This window comes from Polistes dominula, unplaced genomic scaffold (assembly GCF_049000335.1).
Source record: "Polistes dominula isolate Pdom_NZ unplaced genomic scaffold, Pdom_raw_medaka contig_373, whole genome shotgun sequence".
Taxonomy (NCBI): domain Eukaryota; kingdom Metazoa; phylum Arthropoda; class Insecta; order Hymenoptera; family Vespidae; genus Polistes; species Polistes dominula.
The window spans coordinates 2,813,609-2,837,179 of NW_028300899.1; the positions used below are offsets into that span (position 1 = coordinate 2,813,609).

At 31.9% G+C, this 23,571-nt stretch overlaps 1 protein-coding gene and 1 long non-coding RNA gene across 2 annotated transcripts in view; both read right to left on the reverse strand.

Annotated features, from left to right (window-relative positions):
• Nucleotides 1-1,184: 1,184 nt before the first annotated feature.
• LOC149033465 (uncharacterized) lies at nt 1,185-2,012 on the reverse strand. Its single transcript, XM_089179309.1, has 2 exons — nt 1,642-2,012; nt 1,185-1,285 (listed from the first exon to the last, which is right to left on the reverse strand). The coding sequence occupies exon 1, from the start codon at nt 1,951-1,953 to the stop codon at nt 1,648-1,650; it is 306 nt and encodes a 101-aa protein (XP_089035435.1). The 5' UTR covers nt 1,954-2,012; the 3' UTR covers nt 1,185-1,285; nt 1,642-1,647.
• Nucleotides 2,013-7,208: 5,196 nt separating this feature from the next.
• The window catches only part of LOC107073851 (uncharacterized), a 64,442-nt gene continuing 48,079 nt past the window's right edge, over nt 7,209-23,571 (reverse strand). The window contains exons 3-4 of the long non-coding RNA XR_016178834.1: nt 7,318-7,986; nt 7,209-7,223 (exon numbers count right to left, since the gene is read on the reverse strand). This is a non-coding gene — a long non-coding RNA (uncharacterized LOC107073851). The remainder of the gene's footprint in view (nt 7,224-7,317; nt 7,987-23,571) is intronic.

Here is a 23,571-nt window from a genome sequence, read left to right on the forward strand (position 1 = left end):
GCACTTCATTTTACTTACATTTTTAATTAAAATAAATACTAACCCAATAAAAATATCCTTAGAATACAATGATAATTAAAACGATTTTAACAAAATCTATATATTATGATAAAATAAAAATCCTGAATCACTACAATAATAATTTTAAATTAAGATTATAATTACCACTAATTATCTGAATCTCAAATTAATATCGCATCAATCATGTGAATAAAATAAAAACAAAATAAATATTGGAAAAAAAGTGAAACGAAATGATTACATACAGGCATACTGATCTTTTAAATCATACTTATAAGTATCTTCAATAAGATTTGCACGAAAGATATAATAACCAGACTTAAAAAAAAAAAAAACGTGTGGGCAGATCACACGTGTTAGAAGTGAAACCTTCGAAAAACTAAGTTTCGAGAGAATGAGACGACTGCAGAATATCAGGAGTAGGATAATTGTAAGGTTTACTTGTTATAATATTATTGTTATCACATTCAAAAATTATTATACGTTTTATTGAAAACATATATAAATAGATAACATATTACACAGTAAGCAAGTTTTCAATTCAAAGAAATGAAACGAGTTGCTTCTGGTAACTAAAAAATGCATGGTAACTAAACACCTATGTTAGTGTAGTAAACACCTCTATAGTAAGGTTTTTTTCCGAAAAGTAGTGAGGTTTTTTCCGATAAGTCCGTAGGGTCTTTCCGATAAGTCCGTAGGGTGTGTTTAATTAGGCCTCGTAGAAGAGTCTCGTAAGCAAGCCTCGTTAAAAAGCCTTTTAATCGAGTTTCTTGTATTTACAAATTTTTCTTTTTTATTGAAAAATTAGTATAAATTTCCTAAATACGCAAACATTATAATTAAAAAACATGTCTTTGGATATTAATAAAAAAATATTCTACAATGTTGTCTAATTCTTTTTCTCTCATGTATCTTATAATCAATTTTTTTTTTGTAAAATATTGCAGACAATACAATTATTTTAATCTATATACTTCATAATCATTAATAAGAATAATGTTTGCGAAATAAATAATTTAATATTAAGGGGACCTTCTACTCTGAGCACCTAAAAAAAAGGCTATTTTCGCGAATTTTTTCCAAGAAAACTATAAAAGATATCGATCTAAAAGTTGTTGGGTTTGTTAAACTGAGTCTTAAACTATATAAATGAATTTTCATTTTTTCATTTTAATTAATTTTTTATTGCAAAAACAGTAGTATAAAAAAACACCTTAAAACTTTAGTGCTTTGGTAGCTCCATCAGAACTTGAGAATGGCTTACCTGAAACATAAAAGTAAAATGGTTTTATATTCTGTATGACTTCAACTACAAAGTGACAGTTTTATATAAAAATTTTATCAATAAATAAAAAAATGGTGGACAAATTACAAAAAAAACGTAAATTTGACCTTTTTTTTTATTGTTTTTGACTAAAAATAAATAGAAAAAAATTAAAATATAAGAAAAAACTCTCCGTCACTTTGTTACAGCTCATGTGTAGAATATGTGGATTAAATTTTATAAGAATCGGTTTACTGGTTCGTGAGATACGATGGAGCTAGTATTTCAAAACATAGTTTCGAGATAAACGCGTTTAAAGTTTTTTTTTTCTACTCAAAATCGTTAAAAATTCTTACCTAAACTTAATCTGCGATGCCTGGACCGTACAATAGACCTTCTTCTTGTTCATATTCTTCAATTTCTTCCAGTCTTGCCTTCTTCCACTTTGATCTGGCATCTTTTGAGCACTCAGAGCTTCGACGGTTCGCGGATTCGATACGTCGGTCGTCGCGTCTTTTAGCAAAGTCGATCGCTCCTGGCCCAAGTTTCATGCCCATCGTTTCCATTATCTTCATCACTGTTTGAAATCCTTCGTTAAAGATACATGCTGAAACTTTGCACGCAATTTCAACAACTTTTTTGCCGTTAAACAGGTGTTTAGGTGCCATGTTCCATACGCAGTTATTAAAGCTTTCATTATTATTCTGCGTATGTCCACCTAAACATCTTTCCAGTAGTTCTGTCTTAGTCAGATCCTCATAAATAGGCTTTAGCACTTTCTGTACATCATTAGAAAGTGCCGGAGGATGCTTGTATTTTTGCTTCAGTGCCTTAGTTTTGAGGTACTTACACCAGTCGATGGAACACGTATGGTAATTATTATTATCTTTTTTTTTTTTTTATGAATCGTGAGATATTATGATCCCTTTCTATTTGTAAGGAAAGATACAGTCTCCGTCGAAAGTGTACGAACAAGTTGAAATGAAAATAAATTAAAATGCAAACAAACTTTGAAAAGGGTTGAGAACATGGGAATCTGTTATTTTATAAAATTCAACTTCAATGATCAATTAAACATTTCTCATTTCTTTTTCTTTTTATGAAATAAAAATGTTTCCTTGTCGAAGATATTAGAATGAGAATTGAAATGAAAATAATAAGGGAAGTGTAAACACAACGCGGAAAAGGAAGAGGAAGAAGAAGAATATGAAGAAGAAGTTGGGGTAGGGGTCGGTAAAGGTGAAGAGTTGGGGTGGAGTTATTCTTTTATTTATTTATTTTTCTTTTTTTCAAGTCGAGTGATATTAATAATTCCCCATACAAAGTTTGAAAACAGGCCCTTGGATGGCCAATCGCCGGGCAAAGGATGACAACTAACGGCCGATCATTGACGTTTTCTAATAGCCCATAGAGGGCTCAATATCCAAATGATAACCCAGGCCCATTAATGGTAATTGATCATTGGCCGATTAATAATAGTTGATCATCGGCCCATTACCGGCAGTTATTATCGGCTCATTACCGGCAGTTATTATCGGCCCATTACCGGCATTTATTATCGGCCCATTACCGACATTTATTATCGGCCCATTACCGGCAGTTATTATCGGCCCATTACCGGCATTAATTATCGGCCCATTACCGACATTTATTATCGGCCCATTACCGACATTTATTATCGGCCCATTACCGGCATTTATTATCGGCCCATTACCGGCATTTATTATCGGCCCATTACCGGCAGTTATTATCGGCCCATTACCAGCAGTTATTATCGGCCCATTACCGGCATTTATTATCGGCCCATTACCGGCAGTTATTATCGGCTCATTACCGGCAGTTATTATCGGCCCATTACCGGCATTTATTATCGGCCCATTACCGACATTTATTATCGGCCCATTACCGGCAGTTATTATCGGCCCATTACCGGCATTAATTATCGGCCCATTACCGACATTTATTATCGGCCCATTACCGACATTTATTATCGGCCCATTACCGGCATTTATTATCGGCCCATTACCGGCATTTATTATCGGCCCATTACCGGCAGTTATTATCGGCCCATTACCAGCAGTTATTATCGGCCCATTACCGGCATTTATTATCGGCCCATTACCGGCATTTATTATCGGCCCATTACCGGCATTTATTATCGGCCCATTACCGGCATTTATTATCGGCCCATTACCGGCATTTATTATCGGCCCATTACCGGCATTTATTATCGGCCCATTACCGGCATTTATTATCGGCCCATTACCGGCATTTATTATCGGCCCATTACCGGCATTTATTATCGGCCCATTACCGGCATTTATTATCGGCCCATTACCGGCATTTATTATCGGCCCATTACCGGCATTTATTATCGGCCCATTACCGGCAGTTATTATCGGCCCATTACCGGCATTTATTATCGGCCCATTACCGGCATTTATTATCGGCCCATTACCGGCATTTATTATCGGCCCATTACCGGCATTTATTATCGGCCCATTACCGGCATTTATTATCGGCCCATTACCGGCATTTATTATCGGCCCATTACCGGCATTTATTATCGGCCCATTACCGGCAGTTATTATCGGCCCATTACCGGCATTTATTATCGGCCCATTACCGGCATTTATTATCGGCCCATTACCGGCATTTATTATCGGCCCATTACCGGCATTTATTATCGGCCCACTACCGGCATTTATTATCGGCCCACTACCGGCAGTTATTATCGGCCCATTACCGGCATTTATTATCGGCCCATTACCGGCAGTTATTATCGGCCCATTAATGGTAGTTGATCATTGGCCGATTAATGGGCCTAGCAATGGGCCACGTATTACTCAAATCATTAACATCATCATAATTTAATAATCTATATATCATCATCTTCAGACAGTTATATATTTCTCTATGTCTGATCCCCCGAAAAATATACCTGACAATACGAAGGATTATACAGATTACAATAAAAAAAACTGCTTGAATAAACAATGAAAGAGAAAGGGATTGAACAAGATAAGAGTCGTCCGTGCGCGCCGAACGCTCAGGAAAGCGGTCCGAGGTAGTTACGTTCAGGCACCAAAAATGTAGTTAGAGACATCGGATCTTTTTGAAATTTTAACACAATATTTCTACATATATATACATTCGAAAAATGTAAAAAAAAAAAAAAAAAAATTTTTTCAAATTGCAGAGTAGAAGGTCCCCTTAATTTTTTAATAAAATAGAAACATTTTTAAATAGAAAGGAATAACACGTTTGGTAAAAAAGAACATACCACGCACCTTCTTTGTTTATGTCGACCGTCGGTTCGTTTGGACCTTATACTTTTGTCGCATACCTACGTGCTTATCTCTGTTTATTCTTTTACTTTTCTATCGCTCCTACCTACAAACATTTCGAGTATCGAAAGAATATGTGTTTTTACGCTTTGTAGTATGCAGTCGCACACAAACACACACATATACAACCAGGAGCGATAACTACGAAGCATAGCACAAAGAGGAGACCGAGAATAGGAAAAACTGTATAGCTATATTCCATCTCATTCCCTCGCAGTCTAAATCCTATGTTTGTCTCTTTTTCTCTCATTATTTAGTATGGCAGCCGTTTCATAGCTTCGTTACATAGCTCCGTTTCCGTTTATTTACTTTTCAGATCACTCCCATTCTAAAAAAGTTTTCACTTCAAAAATGAAAATAAAACGTTAAGTTTCATAGTCTTTTTCATTGTTATTCTCATCACGAAACCGTCCGAAGCTTACACATATAGATAAATATATAAAGAAGGGTGATCTTTATTTTGGGTATTTTTGAATTTTTATACTTCCAGAGGCTCATATGGTCCGAAATAAATAAAATAAAAAATATCCTACAAATTCCAAGTCACTATCTCAATTTTGACCTTTGTCATAGAGAGACATAAGTTTCTCAACTAAATATTTAATATAGAGTTTTTGGCATTGAACGATCATATTTCTTTATCCCGGTCAAAGTAATTGTTAAAAATATATTACTGTAAAATATTGACTAAAAACGAAAACCAAAAACAATTTTTCATTTCCCTTATATCAGAATTAAAAAAAAATATTCCACATACTCGTTAATGTATGATAGTTAATAATTATATATACTTAATATTTTCTATTTACCTATTTCCTCATGGCGTTTTGCATCGATGATTTTTCGAAGTACTTTATTTTCGAACAATCGACTTTTAATTTTTTTGTAATATATTTTAATATATTTAATTCAAAATTATTATTATCAAAATAATTTAAAAAAACCTCGGACGACTCCTTTGATTAATTTGGCTGTTCTAATGAAAGAACTGAACTTTGAGCCGCCACTTAACTGCCAAAGTCTATCCGTCGCGAATGAATTTGACTTCTTGCCCATTTATTTAAAATATCGAAAAATCGATATATCAAAATTAATCTCGATTAAATAAACTAATTATGAAGCAATGCATGTAAGACATTTATTACATGCTTTTCTGGAAGAAAATGAGTAAATTAATGCTCGATTTCATCACTACTGCCCACGAACGAAACACGTAACAAAAAAGAGAGTGCATTTATTAATTGCATTATTAATTAAATGAATTTAATCGATGAGACAAGAAAACCTATCCTAAACTAATAATAAAACATACAATACAATATACAATTTTCATAAGTAACTCCTAAAAAGGAATTACTCATGTGCTCGTCAATAATTTATTGAAATAATTACAACCAGTAACTCGTGCCGATTTGGACCTTTCATCCTTGGCATGATTGAGCACTGGAGGGACTTTAAATAAAAACTCACAGTTTAAGAAGTTCTGTGATGGCTCCAAAACACTTCTACTTCGCAGCAAGTATTGTAGTCTGACGATGGAAAATAATACTCGATTTGCCATTGAAGAAGATCCATCGAAGATCCACCAAAAATCCATCGAAGATTCATCAAAGATCCATCGAAGAATTCATCCAACATCTTTGAAAGGAAGAGAATCCATGGTTATATCTGTATAATAAAATAGAACAAAACGATAAGTTATCTGGAATATTATCCAAAATCATATAAAATAAAATCGAATAAAATGTAAATAAAAATGAATACTTACAATGCATTCCAATGAGATGCAGCTCTATTGCACCATGGTGATGCACCTCACGTAAATCTAAAAACGCGGTATAAACGAAAATAAGAAACTATAGATGAGTTTCTTATCGCGATACCGAAATTTTATTATACGACGAACAACACTGACTCTAATTCGCGTTTGATTTTAACTTATTACTCGTCCGATCACTGATTCTAGACTGCACTAATTCAAAGACTGCATTGCTCGCAGTCAAATGCAAGAACAAAAATTTCACTCCTGGTCACTTCACATGGGCCATTCGTGCACAATTGCAATCTGAAACTGAAATAAAAAACAATACTATTAATATCATTACTATTACAGAAAATCATTAAAATTTGTAAGGAATTATTTAATAAAAAAATATACTCACTTTAAATCTTTATTGACGAATGCACAATGGGTCTCCTATCCTTAGGATGACGATGACAATGCACAAATAATGACTATAAAACTGCATTACATTCAATTAATTCAATTAACACTAGATTTATGGACTGAGCAAATTTGATTCATTTCAAACTTTTTTGTTACATATATATAAAATAGAAATATTTTAAATTCATTGTAATTTAATAAAATTTAAATTTAATTAACTTTAAAGTAGAATATTTTTTTAAATTATATGGTAATTTTTAATACTGTAATGATATATACATAAATATTAATTCCTTTCCTCTATCCACTTTTTCATTTAAACAACGTTTGTAAATTTAAAAAAAATAGTGAACAAATCTAATGTTAAACGAATTTCTTAATGAATTTAATAAATAAAATGTGAATATACTATTCCAATGATGATCTGAAACAAAAATAAAAACAATATTATATAAATCGTTGTCATATAAAAATTACTATAGTTATTGAGAAAATGTTTAATAGAAAAATATACTCACTTTGATGGAAGCAGGATGAATGCAGGATGGGTCTCCTACCCTTAGGATGACGATGTATAAAATAAAATATAAATAAAAAGTCTGAAAAGCTGAAACATACTAAAGACTATATTACAATATTTCCTGTAAATCATTTCTAAAGGCAGGGCACACATTAAAACCATTGAATATTTTTGATAAAATATTCAATGGTAAATATCAAAAAATAATTTAATAATCTATGAGAGTTGACATAATTAAAAGTTAAAGTTATTAAATATTTGTGAAATTGATCGGTGTATGCAACTATTTGCTTGCAATATTACATATCAAGTATACAATGTTAGTATAAATATTAATTAAAAATCTTTAAAGTTGTCTAAATAAAACGATAATTGTATCAGCAAACTCAATAAAGAGTAACCTAAAAAATAAACCAGTATTTATACCATTCTATGCAGTGAAAAGCTTTTTAAACTATTAAAATCAAAACGATAACGTTAGAAATAAAATTATTAAATAATTTAATACGCCTTATTTTCGTTGATGTTGTCTCGTCGAAGGATAGAAGACGAATACGAGGTACGTTACTATGTAACCTTGGTAAAGGAGATCTCGGAAGTGTCGAATGCTCGGCTATTATACCTATGTTATCGGCTGTTTACGTTTTGTCGTCAGTTCGAGAAATTCCTGCAAATAAAAATACACATTTATAATAACCTATATGTCGAGTGTATTGTTTTCTTATTCTTTCTCTCTCTCTCTCTCTCACTCTTTCTGTAGTATTTCTATATGCTTATATGCTTATACTTAAAAAAATTAATGCTCACCTCGCCATATATGGAGAAGATAAAAAAAGTTGCCACAAGGTTAAAAGATTAGTGAATTCGTGTTATAACTCTTCCCATGTTAAGAAAGCTAAAAGAAAGTAAAATATGAAAACACATATAAAAATTATGCATGTAGTATGCATTTGATATATAACATTCGTTATATATCATTTAATATATAACAGGAAGGTATACATTAAAATATTAATTGAAACAATTACCTGAAATTAACGGGATAAGAAAATTCGCTGCAACACGTATACAGATGACAGATTAAAAAATTCGAAAGATTCGCCATATTGATGTACATAAAACAGGCGCGTAAGACTGGCGCGAAAATACTGCATGCGCGAAAATGCTGCGCAGTAGATCTTTTTTTCACCTATAATAAAGAAAAATTTCGAATGATTAAAAATACGATATAGGACCACAAAAATTGTCAAAATATATTGAAAAAATCAAAATTGATCCTTTTATCCTTTATATATTGTAATAGAAAGGTGTGAACCTTACAAAATATCTTTTAATTACCTGATTTTAACGAGACGATGACAATCCGATGTATTCTCCACGAACGATGCCATGAAACTAGAGAAATCGGACGAAAGATTGGCTGTGATTGGCTAATTAATTTTTCGGACATGCAATGACCAATGACAGCATCCTACACGCACACAGGCTTAACGACACACGTACGTAAGTCGGCCTTCTTCATGACCACATTAATCAAACTACATATGATAATTTATTTATTAAATAAATAAAAAATCATTTCTATTTCGATCGAATTACATAGAAAGTACTAATTGTAAATGATAGACTTGATGGAAAAATACTTGGTTAAATTTTAGATAGAAACTTGAAATTTGACGGATATTTTTGAAGTTTTTGTTTTTTTTATTTCAAACCATATGAAACCTTTGGAAGCATAAAAATTGCAAAATACCCAAAATAAAGATCACCCTAATATACACGTAGATTTATGTATGCATTCTTATCTGCGTATTCACAACACAAATATAATAGCAGCGAAAAAAAACATATTTATATACTAACTTATACACACTAGAGAAAGTTGACGTACGTATACGAGAATCGAAAATGGATTTTCGAAACGCAATTTCCCAGCGAGGAAATGAAGCGCGTTCACGGCTCAGTGACCGAATCATACTAGTATATATATGCATATATATGTATGAGTGTGTTTGTGTATACGTTTGTACGGCTATCGTATGTTGAATATTAACAAAAATAATCCGATTCTTCTCATTGTGTCTGTCTGTCTATTTCTGTCTTTCTCTTTTTTTCTTTGGCACTAAAACTTTCACGTTTCTCTACTACCTGATTAGAATCTGACTTTCGTGTTTACACATCATACATTTTGATATTCTCCCAAAAGAACCACAAGAACCACGAAATATACAAAAAAAAGAAAAAGAAAAAACTTTTTCCCAACGATGGTCTTATTTTTCCTGAATTTTTATCAGATAGACATTGATAAAAATTTGTCTCTTTTTTTATTGAACGAAAAGAAAGAAAGAAAACGAATTATTATACCGATGCGTTATGCGAAAAATTGCCTTTCGTCCGAGAGCTCAACAAAATATTGAAGGTTCGTCAATAAATAAATATAAAAATTAAAGTTAAAAAATTAAAAAATGTGAAAAATATACAGAATGATTAACAAGCTCTTGGCAAATAAATAGCTGTGAAAATATGATAGCAGAAAAGTGGATATGGAAAAAGTTGCCTAAAAAATTCAGTATAATAATATGACATTTTGTGCTAGGTTGAGTCATTTCTAAGATTAATTGGTTAACTTTGTATTTTTAAATACAATGTTATATTTTAATATTTATTTTCGGAAGCATCTACTTTTTTTTATAAGTATAATTAGTCTTTAAAGAGAAAGTAAGCATTATTTTATTTTATTTATTATTTTTTGCATTCATTTCCCGACTGTTCTACTTATCACAATATATAATTGATATCATTAAACAGCGTTTTTTAATAGTATATGCAGTATAGAGTAGTTTAAAGTGTTTAAAATAGTAATTTAGGCAGATTTCACAAAGCATCTTCCACAGCCTACTGCCGCATATAGGTGACATACAAAAAATCCTCGAGAGCCTATTGCAGACCACTGGCGACATAATAAGAAATATTTAATGATGTAGAAAGGTTCGAGGAATCTACCGATGCCCGCTAGTGTCTCCTCCCACGGAAAGTTAAGTGAATATAATTAATTTTCAAGTTAAGCATTATTTTACTATTTTTTAATTGTAATTCCCGGCCGTTCTACTTGTTACAGTACATAATTGGTATCATTAAAATGCATTTTTTAATTATTATATTCTACAAATTATATATATATTTAAATATAAAATATGAATATACTTATTTATATTTAAAAATTTCTATATATGTATACAATATATATGATTAATGAAATACAGTTTATATAGTATGATATAATACTCAGAGATTATGTCTCGATTCACCTAGCGAGTATTACAAATTCAACGATAACGTTAAATCCTTCTCGATAACGATACGTATCATTGTACGATGATAATATAAAGGGGATGTAGAATAATCTGCATTGAATGGTAGATTCGACGAGACCGAAACATTCTTTTGCAAACAACCTAACCATTCTAATGCAATGTTAATGGCCCATTGTTATGCTAAACAAACAAATACTCTTGCAACCAAATTGAACGTGCAAAAAGAAAAAGGAATCTCTTTTCAAGATAATATTATTTTTTAAGGTAATCGTATTTTTCATAAATTTGTACAAATATTCAGATAAGTGGAATATTATTTGATAAAATATTTCGAACAATTAATTGAACGATACATTACAATATTTTATTATGTACTAGAAATCATACGAATAATTTTGCCATTATTTCCTTCAATTGAAAGATCTAAATGTAATTTATCTTTCGAATCGAAATTACCAAAACAAAATTTCGACAACACGTAATTTTTATTCTCTTTTTCACCTCATTATTCCCCTTACGATAATAAAAAAAAAAAAAATACAACGAAGATACCGACTTTAATTTTCCATTTTTTCTGATGTAATGGTAAAAAAACCTACTTAACAGATCAAAACACAAATTGCAGGTTATAAATCACGTCTGCAGTATCAGTTACTATTATGTAAAGTTTAAATTATTATTACAAATCATTATTATATACAATTTAGATTAAAATTAGGTACCAATACACGCGACTAATAAAATTTCGATGAAATAACTTTTTGAACAAAAACAAATATTATAATCTTGTTTAAAAATATTTAAACAAGGAAAATATAAATCTCTATATTTTTCTCTGTTTCTCTTCCTCTTTCTACCGTATCTTGTAGATACATTTTTCGTAATAAACTAAAAATGCGGAAAAAGTCAAATAAAGCGAGTGTCAAGCTATATTATCGCACGTATGTATACCATAACGAGTGTATTTGAAAAAAAGCAGGATGAAGTTACGTGTCTCAGTAATATTTTATTTGCGAGAGAAACTCGGTCATATTTATTCACCTACGTATGAGTTGTATATGCATATATACATAATATATACATTTATACATGAATGGACGGTAGATCGTTTTCAGAAATGTTTCGAATTCGTGCAGGTCGAACGATTAAACATTGGACGATTGGTCGAAACACGCTAGAAAATTAATATCACCAAATATACAAGAAGAATGTTAAGTTTTTCTATTTAAACCATTCTCTTTCTCTTTTTCTTGTTCTCTCACTCACTCACTCACTCACTCACTCACTCACTCACTCTTTTGTACGTTTATAAAATGAATTACGAGAGTGCAATTTGCAGAACGTCATTTTTCTTACGGTACGATTAATTAATGGTACTTAATTACGGCCCAACAAACGAATTTTGCGTGTGTACATGCGTATACATATATATTTATATATAACTTTAAAATATATATATATATATATATATATATATATATATATATATATATATATATATGTAAACGAGTGTATGATGGGGGGTTGTATATTGTCACGAGATTTTCGACGAAATCGAGACTAGACCGTTAAGCGCGTAATCGCGTTCGATCTTTCGTTCGAATCGACGCGATTTAACCGGTAAACTCCGACCATATGGAGCGCATTACACGGCTATATCGCCATGTCGTTTTATTTTTATTTTTTTTTTCGAAATATTTCTAAGAGATCGAGTTTGGTTCGAGCATGAAAATAAATCGCTCAATATCAATTTTATTTGACGAAAAATTGCACGGATAATCCGTATTCCATTTTCTTTTTCGTTCTCCGCTCACTCACGTTTTTTCCCTTTTGTTTTCTTTTAAAGAAGGACGAAAGAACTCTTATTAAAACAGAAAAAAAAGAAAATCCAAAAATTTCTATCTGAATGTTTATTCAAGAATCAGTGTAAAAGGATTTTAAAACCATTTGATTTCGTACAAATCAGAAATATTTCTATGAAAGACGATTAATTTAACATCTAATGACCCCATAGAGATTTCTCGGTAATCGTAAAAAGCCAGCGTGGTAGTAAATAAAATGCTGGATACGTTTAAAAATCCCATTTAGTAGATCTACGTATACACATATATATGTATATATATATATATATATATATATATGGAAAGAAAGAAAGAAAGAGTAGGGTAATGATAAAAAGAATAAAAGAGAGAGAAAGAGAGATACTATATTTGGCTTTGAGAGAAAAAGAGTGAAAGAGAAAGAGAAAGAGAAAAGCAAACGCGCAGAGCAGATTTGAGCCCTCCGGGAGGTAACCTCGACTAGAGCCGATTAACGGGAGCAATTTATCAAAAAAATAAAAGCATGCTTTTAAGCTGATATTTCACGACACATGGCGCGAACTAACAGAGAATGTCTCGTGTGCCTTTCCTCTCTCTATCTTTCTTCTTTTCTTTGTTCATTATATTTTCATCCTTCGATTAGTACGAAAATAAAATTATACCATTTAAAACAAAAATTTCAATCCAATTGATAGCTAAGGTGTCTATAAATTTCTTATAAATGTTCAACATCATATGATTAATTAAAAGCTCGTTTTTCACAATTATTGAATTAATTATGACATCAATATTTTGTTTTTATTTACTGACGATATAGATACCTTTTAAATCGAAATTTTCAAGATCTAAAGTAATGACATATAGATGGAAACATAGGTAGAAAGGATAAATCAAACACGATCAACCTGGACATCATTTTTTTATCAACTCGAAAACCGATATATACGAATATGCATATGCATCCAAATGCAAAAGAGACAGTAACAAAGATAGAAAGAGAAAGATAAAGAGAGGGAGAGAATGATAGACAAACACATTACTTTCAACGAGCGTTTCGATAACGTCAAAATTAAGCGGAAACCACAAAAATACCTTCCTTCTCTTTCTCTCTCTCTTTCTACGTATCAACGAGTTTTCAATTTATTTCGTGCTCCGAGCTGAATTTCAAAATAAAAAAAAGAGACAGAGAGAAAGAGAGAGAGAGAGAGAGAAGGAAAAAGGGAGGAAAAAATTGCAAAAAAAAAAAGTAACCGGGGAGACCGATCGGGGCGACTAAATGATAACGATACTCGCGACCGCATGCATCGCGTTCGCACCGTAATTTGTTCAATCGGCGAATGGACGCATAAAAGACCGAGTGAAAAGAATAATCGATGAAACGGGACAGTGCGACGTGCACAATCGTTCTACCTTTCAATTTCTCAGGTACGCAAGTGCTACAACCCATCTGCCATTCAATTTCTTCTTTTTCTCATCCATCCTTTCCAACCGCCGCGCCCCTTTCTCTTGAGACTTATTTAAAAAAAAAAATAAAAAAATCTAATAATACTTGAAAAATCATTCAGAGATATTCAAGTATATAATTTTTTGTATATAAAAGCAACTAAAATTTTGCTTAATTTAAAATAAAGAAATAAAGTATAAAAATTACTTCTAACTCACTAGGGAAAAATCAAGTTGACAAAATACTGATTTTTGTTTGAATTTTTACATAATTGTAGAGATCCATCAGAATCATACATCGTGCAAGCAGTAAAAGATCCAATACCCGTTTTTCAAAAAAGAAAAAAGGAGAGAAGTTTCACGTGCATTCTTATATACCACTTCGTTTCATGTTAGATGGAAAAATATTTACAATTTAATTATTCGCAGAAAAAAAGAAATATAAATTGGTGAGTTGAAAGCTTAACATTAGGAGGACTGTCAAGTTTTGACGTGTTTTAATTTTATCATAGAACAATGAAGAAAAAAGTAAAGAGATAATATTTTTTCTTTTTTTTTTTTAACATGACGAGAAAACCCAAATTCATTGAATTTTGTTTGAAGTCAATAAGCTGAACTCGTACTTGACGAAAATAATTATAAATCGATCTATGAAATTTATCAATCTATTTATCGATCGATCGATCGATCGTTTTGATCTTTGAAGGTGGAGAACTCGGTGTAGGTGATGGTCGATAGATTGGATGAGTAAAATTCTGAAAAGCGAAGACCCTTAGACAATATTTCGCTCGTTAAGGGAGGGAGGGGGTTGGGCAACGCGCGACGTCATTGAAGAGAGGGGAGAAGAGATATTAAAAGTAAGGCACGATGGTCGAACTTATCTCATTAGAACAGCTTGTAAAGCCAATCTCCGTGCAGGTCTCGTCCCGACCTCGACGAGTTACACACAACTTTCGACGGCGATTGAGAGTTAGAGCCTTGTCCCTCGGTTAACCGAAATCGTTCGCGTTCTAACGGGAAATCGTGGTCGGAAAAAGGGTCTACCTATTTGGGGAAAAAGAAACTGAAGTGTAGAAGAAGAAGGATAAGAGAAGAAAAAAGAGGAGCAGGAGAAAGAGGTGGAGAGGGAGGGTAATACGATGCAACATAATTTTTTTCTCCTTCTTCTTTTGCCTTTATCCTTTTTCCTACCAACTTGTTCTCAAGTATGGTGTGAGTGTTCTTTTAATATTTTCAGTCAGGTCGAAGCAATTTGTGAAAAGAAAAGGTAATCAAATAAGAAAGAAAGAGAGCAAGTGTGAGAGAGAAAGAGATATATATATATATATAGTGAATGAAAATTGCCATTTCTTTCTTATTCTTTCGTCCATTTCCTTCGTCTCTTCAAGAACAGTTTTCGAACGATCAAAATATGCCGTTGAAGAAATATGAAAAAGAAAGAGGCTGGCTTATTCACGATCAGCAAGTAAATCAAGCCACGCTCGAATATTAAGGTATGCTAAAAGAATATATATCGGCACCTGTTCCCCTTAATGCACTCATATGTATGTGCGGAATATTCTAATATCATTTCTGATTCATAATGCATAGAGATTGTACGAGAAGGACGGTGAATACGGGCGTTAGCTAAAAAAAAAATGAGAGAGAGAGAAAGATAGAAAAGGGAAAAATCATCTTTCGAATTTGTTTATCGACGTGTAAGAGCTTATTGAGAAAATATCAACAATTTTCCAATTCAATATATCTCACTTAATTTATTTTTTAATCTCAACCAACAAGAATTGAGCTAGACCTAGGCAAAATATATTGCTTGTTTGAATCAACAAAGATGAATAGAAATTGAAATTCTATAGCATGTAACGTTTAAAAAATAACACGAACAAAAGAGGAAGATCGACGAGAATGAGAAATTGGAAATTCTTCTTGAAAACTTAAATGTATCGCGTTGCTTTTGAAAACATATTCAAGAAGGAAACGGATGTAAACGGCTAATGCAAATAGATAGCCACGGCGAACAAGTGAATCTATAGTTCAGACAGACTGAGAGATAGACAGTTAGAGTAAGAGTAAGAGAGAGAGAGAGATAGTAGCATTATGTTATAAATTAGCCATTGTTGCTGCCTCATATCCGTATGCGGCTAACTGACGAAGGATAATTTAGCTTGGCCGTTGAACAGTATCCGCAAGAGTCGCCGCAACCGCGCCAGGTATGACGTTTCTAATTAGTAAGTCTGCTACAGGGAAATTACGTGCGATTTGTCGGCGATTTTGAAACAGCATTCGCGGAAATCCACCTTCCCGGTCGACCCTCTCTTCCATCCTCTCCCCTCCCCCCCCATTCGACAATTCTCTATCTTCCTTGGCTTAAACTTTCGATCGATCAAGTCTTCCTGAGTTTAGAACGATGAATAGATCGACGTGATTAGACCTCAAACGTGTTAACCGGACATCAAATTCAACCGACTAATTCAATTTAATCCGAACGAATCTTACTCTATTTTCAACATTCTACCCCAACTTAGTAATTCTAATCTTATCGGAATAAAAAACAATTTAATTGATCTATTCTAATGATTTTCTATTCATCTCACATATTTCTGTCTTTCTTTTTTCTGTTAATTTATTAATTAAATAATTACAGACACTACCCGTGTCTATTTATTAGTAGATAACACATACAAACACATGTACACATATACATACGAGAGCGCGCGCGCGAATTTTATCGACTGGTTCGTTATCAACGGAAAAAGAAAAGTAAACGACATTAAACAAAGGCAGAGAAAATCAAGATAAAAAAAATAAAGAGAGAGAGAGAGAGAGAGAACTGGATGAAAGTATAGCATGTATTAGATTATTCAAAGAAATCGGGACGAAAAGCGGCGAGCAGGCAAATTGCCTACCACGACTCTCTACCCACAGGCCATCGATTGTCGCGAATTGAAAAACAATTAGTGAATTGCGGTTTCGAACGGCATCGCCACTACCACCGCGCGTTCAAGCCCCTCCCCCCTTTCCACCCACTAACCCATACCATCCCGTTCGTACTCCTCCTCCCACTGTTCCCTCTTTCCACCATCGGTACCACTACCACTACCACTACTACCTCTGCTACTGTACGATCCTCCATTCGTCCTCCGATCCCGTGCTGAACATCACCGTATACATTCTCGCATTGGATATATCGCCATTAATTTGCATAGAGGTAAAGCCGAGCGCAAAAACCGGCCGAGCTTTACGTGCAAGTTTCCGTCGAGGGAAAATAATAAATTTATCACGCGGAAATTATCAGCCTGGTTGAAAGAGAGAAAGAGAATGAAAGAGTGAGAACGAGAGATAAATATATCGGAGAAAAATTTGTCACGTAAAAATGAACTTTTCCTCGATATTAATCGAAATAGTTGAAAAATTTGTCGCGTATTTTTCGATGAACTTTATTTCTCCTGTTTGATTATTTTTTTTTTTTTTTCTTTTTTTTTCATTATTATTTATCTGGTATCCATATTTTTTCTGATTTATACGCGTACCTTTCGATTTTGCTCTGCTCATTATTACTAAACACCGAAAAGCATTTTCATTGTGAAAAGTTGTCATCGATGACGGTCCATCCACTTTGATTTTCACTCTTCCATACGAACAAATGGATCGAATATAATATGTACTCTATCTGTATACGTGTATATTTGTATATGTATATATGTATAAATGTATTTCGATAGGTATGGTCGAATTCAAGGGTATTATAACAAACAAAAGCGTTTCCTAGTTATACTGAGTCCATCGATGCACGTTATATTTTCATCGAAATAAAACGCATTTGACCTGTAGAGACACGTAACACCACGCCTCGTTTCATTAAAATTTAGTTTTACTGATAAAAGCGAGACAATGTACAATATTACTTTAAAAACGAAAAAGTATTGTTAGCCGAGCGTGAAAAAATTGATTAAAATATTTATTTATCAGATTTATTAGCACATACGTAGAAAAATAAAAATGTAAATACTAATTCGTTATCCTTTTCTCACTCTCTTTTATTTCTTTTATTAAACATTTTAAAACTGTTTTTCTTTAATGCTCTCTCCCTCTCTCTCTCTCTCTCTTTGTCTTTATTTTCCTATTTTCATCTGATTTCATTTCTTGTACTATTTTTAATTTCTTTTTTAAACTACTCTTTCAATCCTAACGATTCTTAGCATCTCTTCGATTGACCTAATTCGATGGAACAAGTTAGACAAATTAGTCTATTCCCTTCGTTTGCTCGTACGAAAATCAAATCTACGTGTTTGGTGATGCATATACACTTTACATTAAAAAAATTGTAATCACTTTTGAAAGACACGGACAATTAAAAAGGTTGTAAGAAATTATTTATCCTCTATTAATCAAATTATTCCATTTGACAGATGTGAAACGTGTTAAGATTCAAGGTAAACTGATAAGGGCGTCGAGAGTTCAAAGAAAGTGATCATAAGTAATACATTTTGTCTGTAAGTTTATTTCTGCCAGTCTGTTCCTGTTTTTTTATCATTTTATATCAGTCGAGGAGAGGTCGTAGAAAAGTATTTGCATTGTATTAAAAAAAAAAAACATACGGTTAGTATAAATATTTTGTATATTTTAATATAATTACTTTCTTTATTTCACACAAGTAGCATTTTAATTATAATAGTAGATTTATTTTAACGAACAATAAAACTAAAATAATATCTAGAAATTATTAAGTGAAACAGATTCATTTCATCCTATAACGATATCAGATTTGCATTCGTTTAGGTGGTCGACATTTGAAACCAAAAATTAGATGATTTATAATTCGTATCATAACTTTTTAATACAGCTTTAAATGACTTCTATTTATAGAATATTTTTTTTCTCTTTTTTTTTCTGGACATACCATACGTTAATACCATTTAGCTGAAAAAAACCTAAGAAAATCTTTACATGTTACATAATTTTCTAATTACAAAAAAATTTACAGTAATATTATATTATATAAATCATCTCTAGTAGTGTTGAATAAGTGTGTGAAAAGGTGTTAAAAAAAAAAAAAAAATTGCTTCGAACCAGTAAAAGGGAGAATAAAAAGACCTGAATTTAATATAAATTTTTATTAGATAAAAAGGAAAAAAAAGTGGTGACTTTAATTCTAGTCCTTTTCAAGGATATTCGCTAAAGGAAATAATCCGGGAGGACCATGACGTAGAATAGTATCTTTTCTCTTTGCGATAGCATAGTCACCCTTTACAGTAGATTTCACTGTGAAACGAGCCCACCAAGCTGTGGAGTGCAAAGCGTTGTCGTTTCTACGTTGACATGTTCAAATCTACGCGTTTTACAGTACTTGTTCGATGAGCACGGATATACAAGCACACACACTAGGAAAAATATACAAACGAAACGATATTTCCAAATTCGAAAGTGGAAAGAAAAAAAGTTACGAAATAGAAATGCAATTGAATTAGAATCTATTACTACTTTATAATTTTACATTAATTTTGTTCTAATTGAAAAATACATTATCGTTTGAGGAATATTTTGTTATAATGTTATTTTGTTTAGATTTTATTGAAAAAAATAATTTGGCAATAACGTTTAATGATTATCTGTTATTATTAATAATCTAAACATATTGACTTCATTCGATATTTTCATCACTAATAATTATTTTTTTTTTCAGTCCTCATTCAATACTTGTTTTTTCAATATCATTATTAATAGTACTTATTAACATTAAAGTACAATCAGAGTATGTATTAAATATTGCTAATCTTCGAAAGGATTTCTTTCTTCCTTAATAGCTTTCAAGCGTTCTCGAATAACATCGATATCGTTTTCTGATAAAAATAATTGATATGATTTACACGATTCCATTTATCTAACCGCTAAAGACGGAAACTATTGAATTATATGCAAAAATAAAGAGATTAGAAGCGAGAGATAAAAAAAAAAAAGAGATAGATAACTCATGATTTATTTTAATTTATAAACTAATTATAATTTTTTCAATAATCATAAGAGAGAATATGTCTGAAGAGTGTTCACAAAAGCTTCGCTCGAAGTTAATATGAGTGGGCTTTGGAAACTCATTCAAGTACTTTGGTACATCATTAGTCGGTGTAATTATCGTGCAGTCTTCAAAATTCGTACATCCATAAATCAATGTAATATTACGAACTCTGACAAATTATGTCCATTATTCCTATTTTTTTTTATTTTTTTTTATTTTTTATTTTCCTTTCTTCTTTTCCTTTTTTTAATAATAAAAAAGCTATATATAAATAACGAGGTCGTTCGATAATTACAAGAGTCTTCAATATTTTGATTCTCTACTTTTATTTAGCACAACGTAAGTAGTAAAATACAATCAACGGAATAAAACTCTGATAACCAATTAGAATTGATATAACAAACTAATCGAAATCTTAAATGATAGATTTATATTAATCTCAATCTAACATAATTACAATAATTGTGATGAAAGATTTATCCAAAAAAAAAAAATAAATAAATAAATAAATAATAATGAAGGAATCAGAGCAAGAAAATTTCGTAACAAGTTAACACGCATTTATTTGTGAACGAAAATTGTCTAACTTTGAATCCCCTACCATTAAGTTCGTTGAAAAACATGAGAGGGAGGGTCTATCATTGTATAAAAAGTAAAACAGCAAACACAAATGTGAAACAAAACGTATGTACGCGTCCACATTAAACTTATACGTAGATGCATACACATGTACATTTACGTTAGGTTTTCCTTGGTGGTTTAACAGGAACCCTACAACACAACAACGACGATTTAATTCTCCTACCTTCGAGACACTCCAAGTACTATCGTACACCGTCTCGGTGCAACTTCTATTCAGAAAACTGACAGTATAATTAGAGTAGCGCTCTCGTGGTAGAACTTTATCGCTTGCTACCAGAGACAGAGAGACAGAGAGAGAAAGAAAGAAAAAGAAAGAGAGAGGAACAGAAAGAGAGAGAGAGAGAGAGTCCAACATTTTCATACTTTTGAGGACGCACAGAGTACTCATAGCGTACATAATGAAACACATAAAACAACGTGAACCGTGTGTTTTATTACGAAGCTAACATCGATGTACCTCAAGAAACACGATTTTCACTATAATATTTTCCTCTCGATAAAAGCAACAAAGAGAAAGAGAGAAGAAGAGGGAGATGTAAAGCGTTTGGAACATGATTACCCGGTTACATCGTATTTGAATTATAGCAATTAACCGTTCAAGCTTTAAGTTTATAGGCTACGCGTTTTAACATGTATATATGTAAGTATATATAATGAACCATATAAAATAATAGTAATTTGTAATCATTACAATTGCCTAATTATTTATCTTAATTTAAATATATTATATTTAATATATCCATATTGTCCTGATTTATACTGATTTATTATATTTAATGTATCCATATTGTCATCATTTGTATTATATTATTTTTTAATATTATATAATTTAGAGATAATTTTGTGTGTGTGTGTGTGTGTGTGTGTGTGTGTGTTTTTAATATTTAATATATTAAAATTATAAATTATTTTAATTAAAATTTTTTATTATTTCTTTTCAATTAAGTATTATAAATTTCGAGATTATTATTTAAAATGTTGTTTATCCACTTTGTTGAATAATTATATACAATGTGATATAATATAATAGAAAGTGAACTTTGACGTAATTAAAAGTTTGGAAAAAAAGATCTTTTTTGTGTGTTGGCATTCTTTGTAGATGAAAGCAGAAACTTTAGTAAATGTTTAGCGCGAAAGATTCTTTATGTTGGTCACACCATATATAAATGTATAAAATAGAGTTAAAGAAAATAAAGAGAAAGGAATATACAAAACTTCATCTTCTCTCTCTCTCTCTCTTTATCTCTTTCCACTCTCCTCTCATTATTGACGAATTACTAATTTACAATTTTCGATCACTCGTCCTGCGTACTTTATATTTTCCCGAAAGGATTATGAATCCAACAGCGAATTCGAATTAATTAATCTGTTTAATGCGTAAAACGAACGAATGTGGTACTTATCGAACCACATATACATATATATATATGTAGAAACGCATATTCATTTAAATATATGTATATATATATATATACGAAGAGATGAAGAATTTTTTTGATCGAATATTCAAGAGCACTGTTGACAAAATTAATTAACGAAAACGTTTGTTCGTACGATCGAACGTCGACAAGCTTGAAACCGGTTGAAAAATATCAACTAAATTTGATTAACGCGAACAAAAAACACATTGTATGTAAACGAGAGAAGATTTGACATTGTGCACTTGATGATTAGAAACTTAAATTAATAACGAAAAATCAAATTAAAAAAAGAATCAGTGTTAATTTGCAACTAAGTGCATCAAAACTGTATCGAAGGGTAAAGAGGGAAAAGAAAAGAAAAATAAAAGAAAAAAAAAAGGAAGGGAAGGAAAATAATAGAAAAGAGAAAGAAAGAAAGTAATGAAAAAGGAGAATCATTGGAAGCGTATTATTGGTCCAGTGGCCTAATTCTCACGCTTGTATATATACACACACATAACCATATATATATATTATATGTAAGCATATAGGATGTATACTATGAACGAAGTAAAGCGAAATTCTAGCTCTCAGTAGCTGAGTGTGGATAGGACAGAGAAATAGATATAGAAATAGAAAGGAGTGGGGATAGAAACATCGTATTCGATGGCGATATCGTACACATACTACACACACGTTGATATACACAGTATCATACACACATACAAAGACAGAGTTCAAAACCAAATGCAACTGTAGAGAGGCTGAACGGCTTTTTTTATACGTTGCAAACCAACCGTATGCAGGGTGAAATAAACGACAGTACGAGCTGCACCTCCTATTTCTATCTCTCTCTATCTCTCTCTTGGTAGCATCCACGAGTGAGCACGCGCGCGTACGCGAGTAACCGAGTGTGTGGACGAGCCACTGAGCGTGAGCTCTAAGCGTTTTGCACACGTAGCGAATGTGCACGTAGCTGACAATGGCGTAATTGCAAGTTCCATAGATCAGAATTGAAAAAATCACTAGAATTTACAATTGATCAATTTTCTTTTTTAATATCAGTATCATTTTTTTTTAGAGTCGTTCGAGTCTTTTGCGATCAAGAAGGATTATTGGTATCTTCTTGCAACTAAATTCATCTTTAGGATAAAATGCGATGATCAAAAATAATTTCAAGCACCTCCAATACTTATATATTTACCAAATTTTCTATCCAATTAGATATCACATCGAATTAATTGCTAATCACTTATACAAATTTTGATTAATTAAAATATTGGTAAAAAAAAAAAAAATGTTCTCTAACAATTTCGTTCGATTGAATCTACTACGCCAATGCACATACGTACACACTCACACGATCGCACACTCCCACGCACGCAAACATAAGGTTACTAATGCACCAGCATACATAAAGGACGCATAGGTGGTAAAACGTTGGTGCAACTAACACATATGTAAAATTATATACTAACACATACAAACATACACGTACTACTACACTCACGTGAACCCTCAGGAGTTAACAACTCATTTTAATGGCGTTTACTAATTTGGATTTATTCTCCTGCACATCTCTTTCCCGTGGAAGTCCGAATCCGTTGTCGTCGTTCTCCTCCT

Bases quoted from the DNA above. Each gene is read 5' to 3' on its own strand.
- LOC149033465 (XM_089179309.1), bottom strand. From the start codon at position 1,953: ATGGCACCTAAACACCTGTTTAACGGCAAAAAAGTTGTTGAAATTGCG.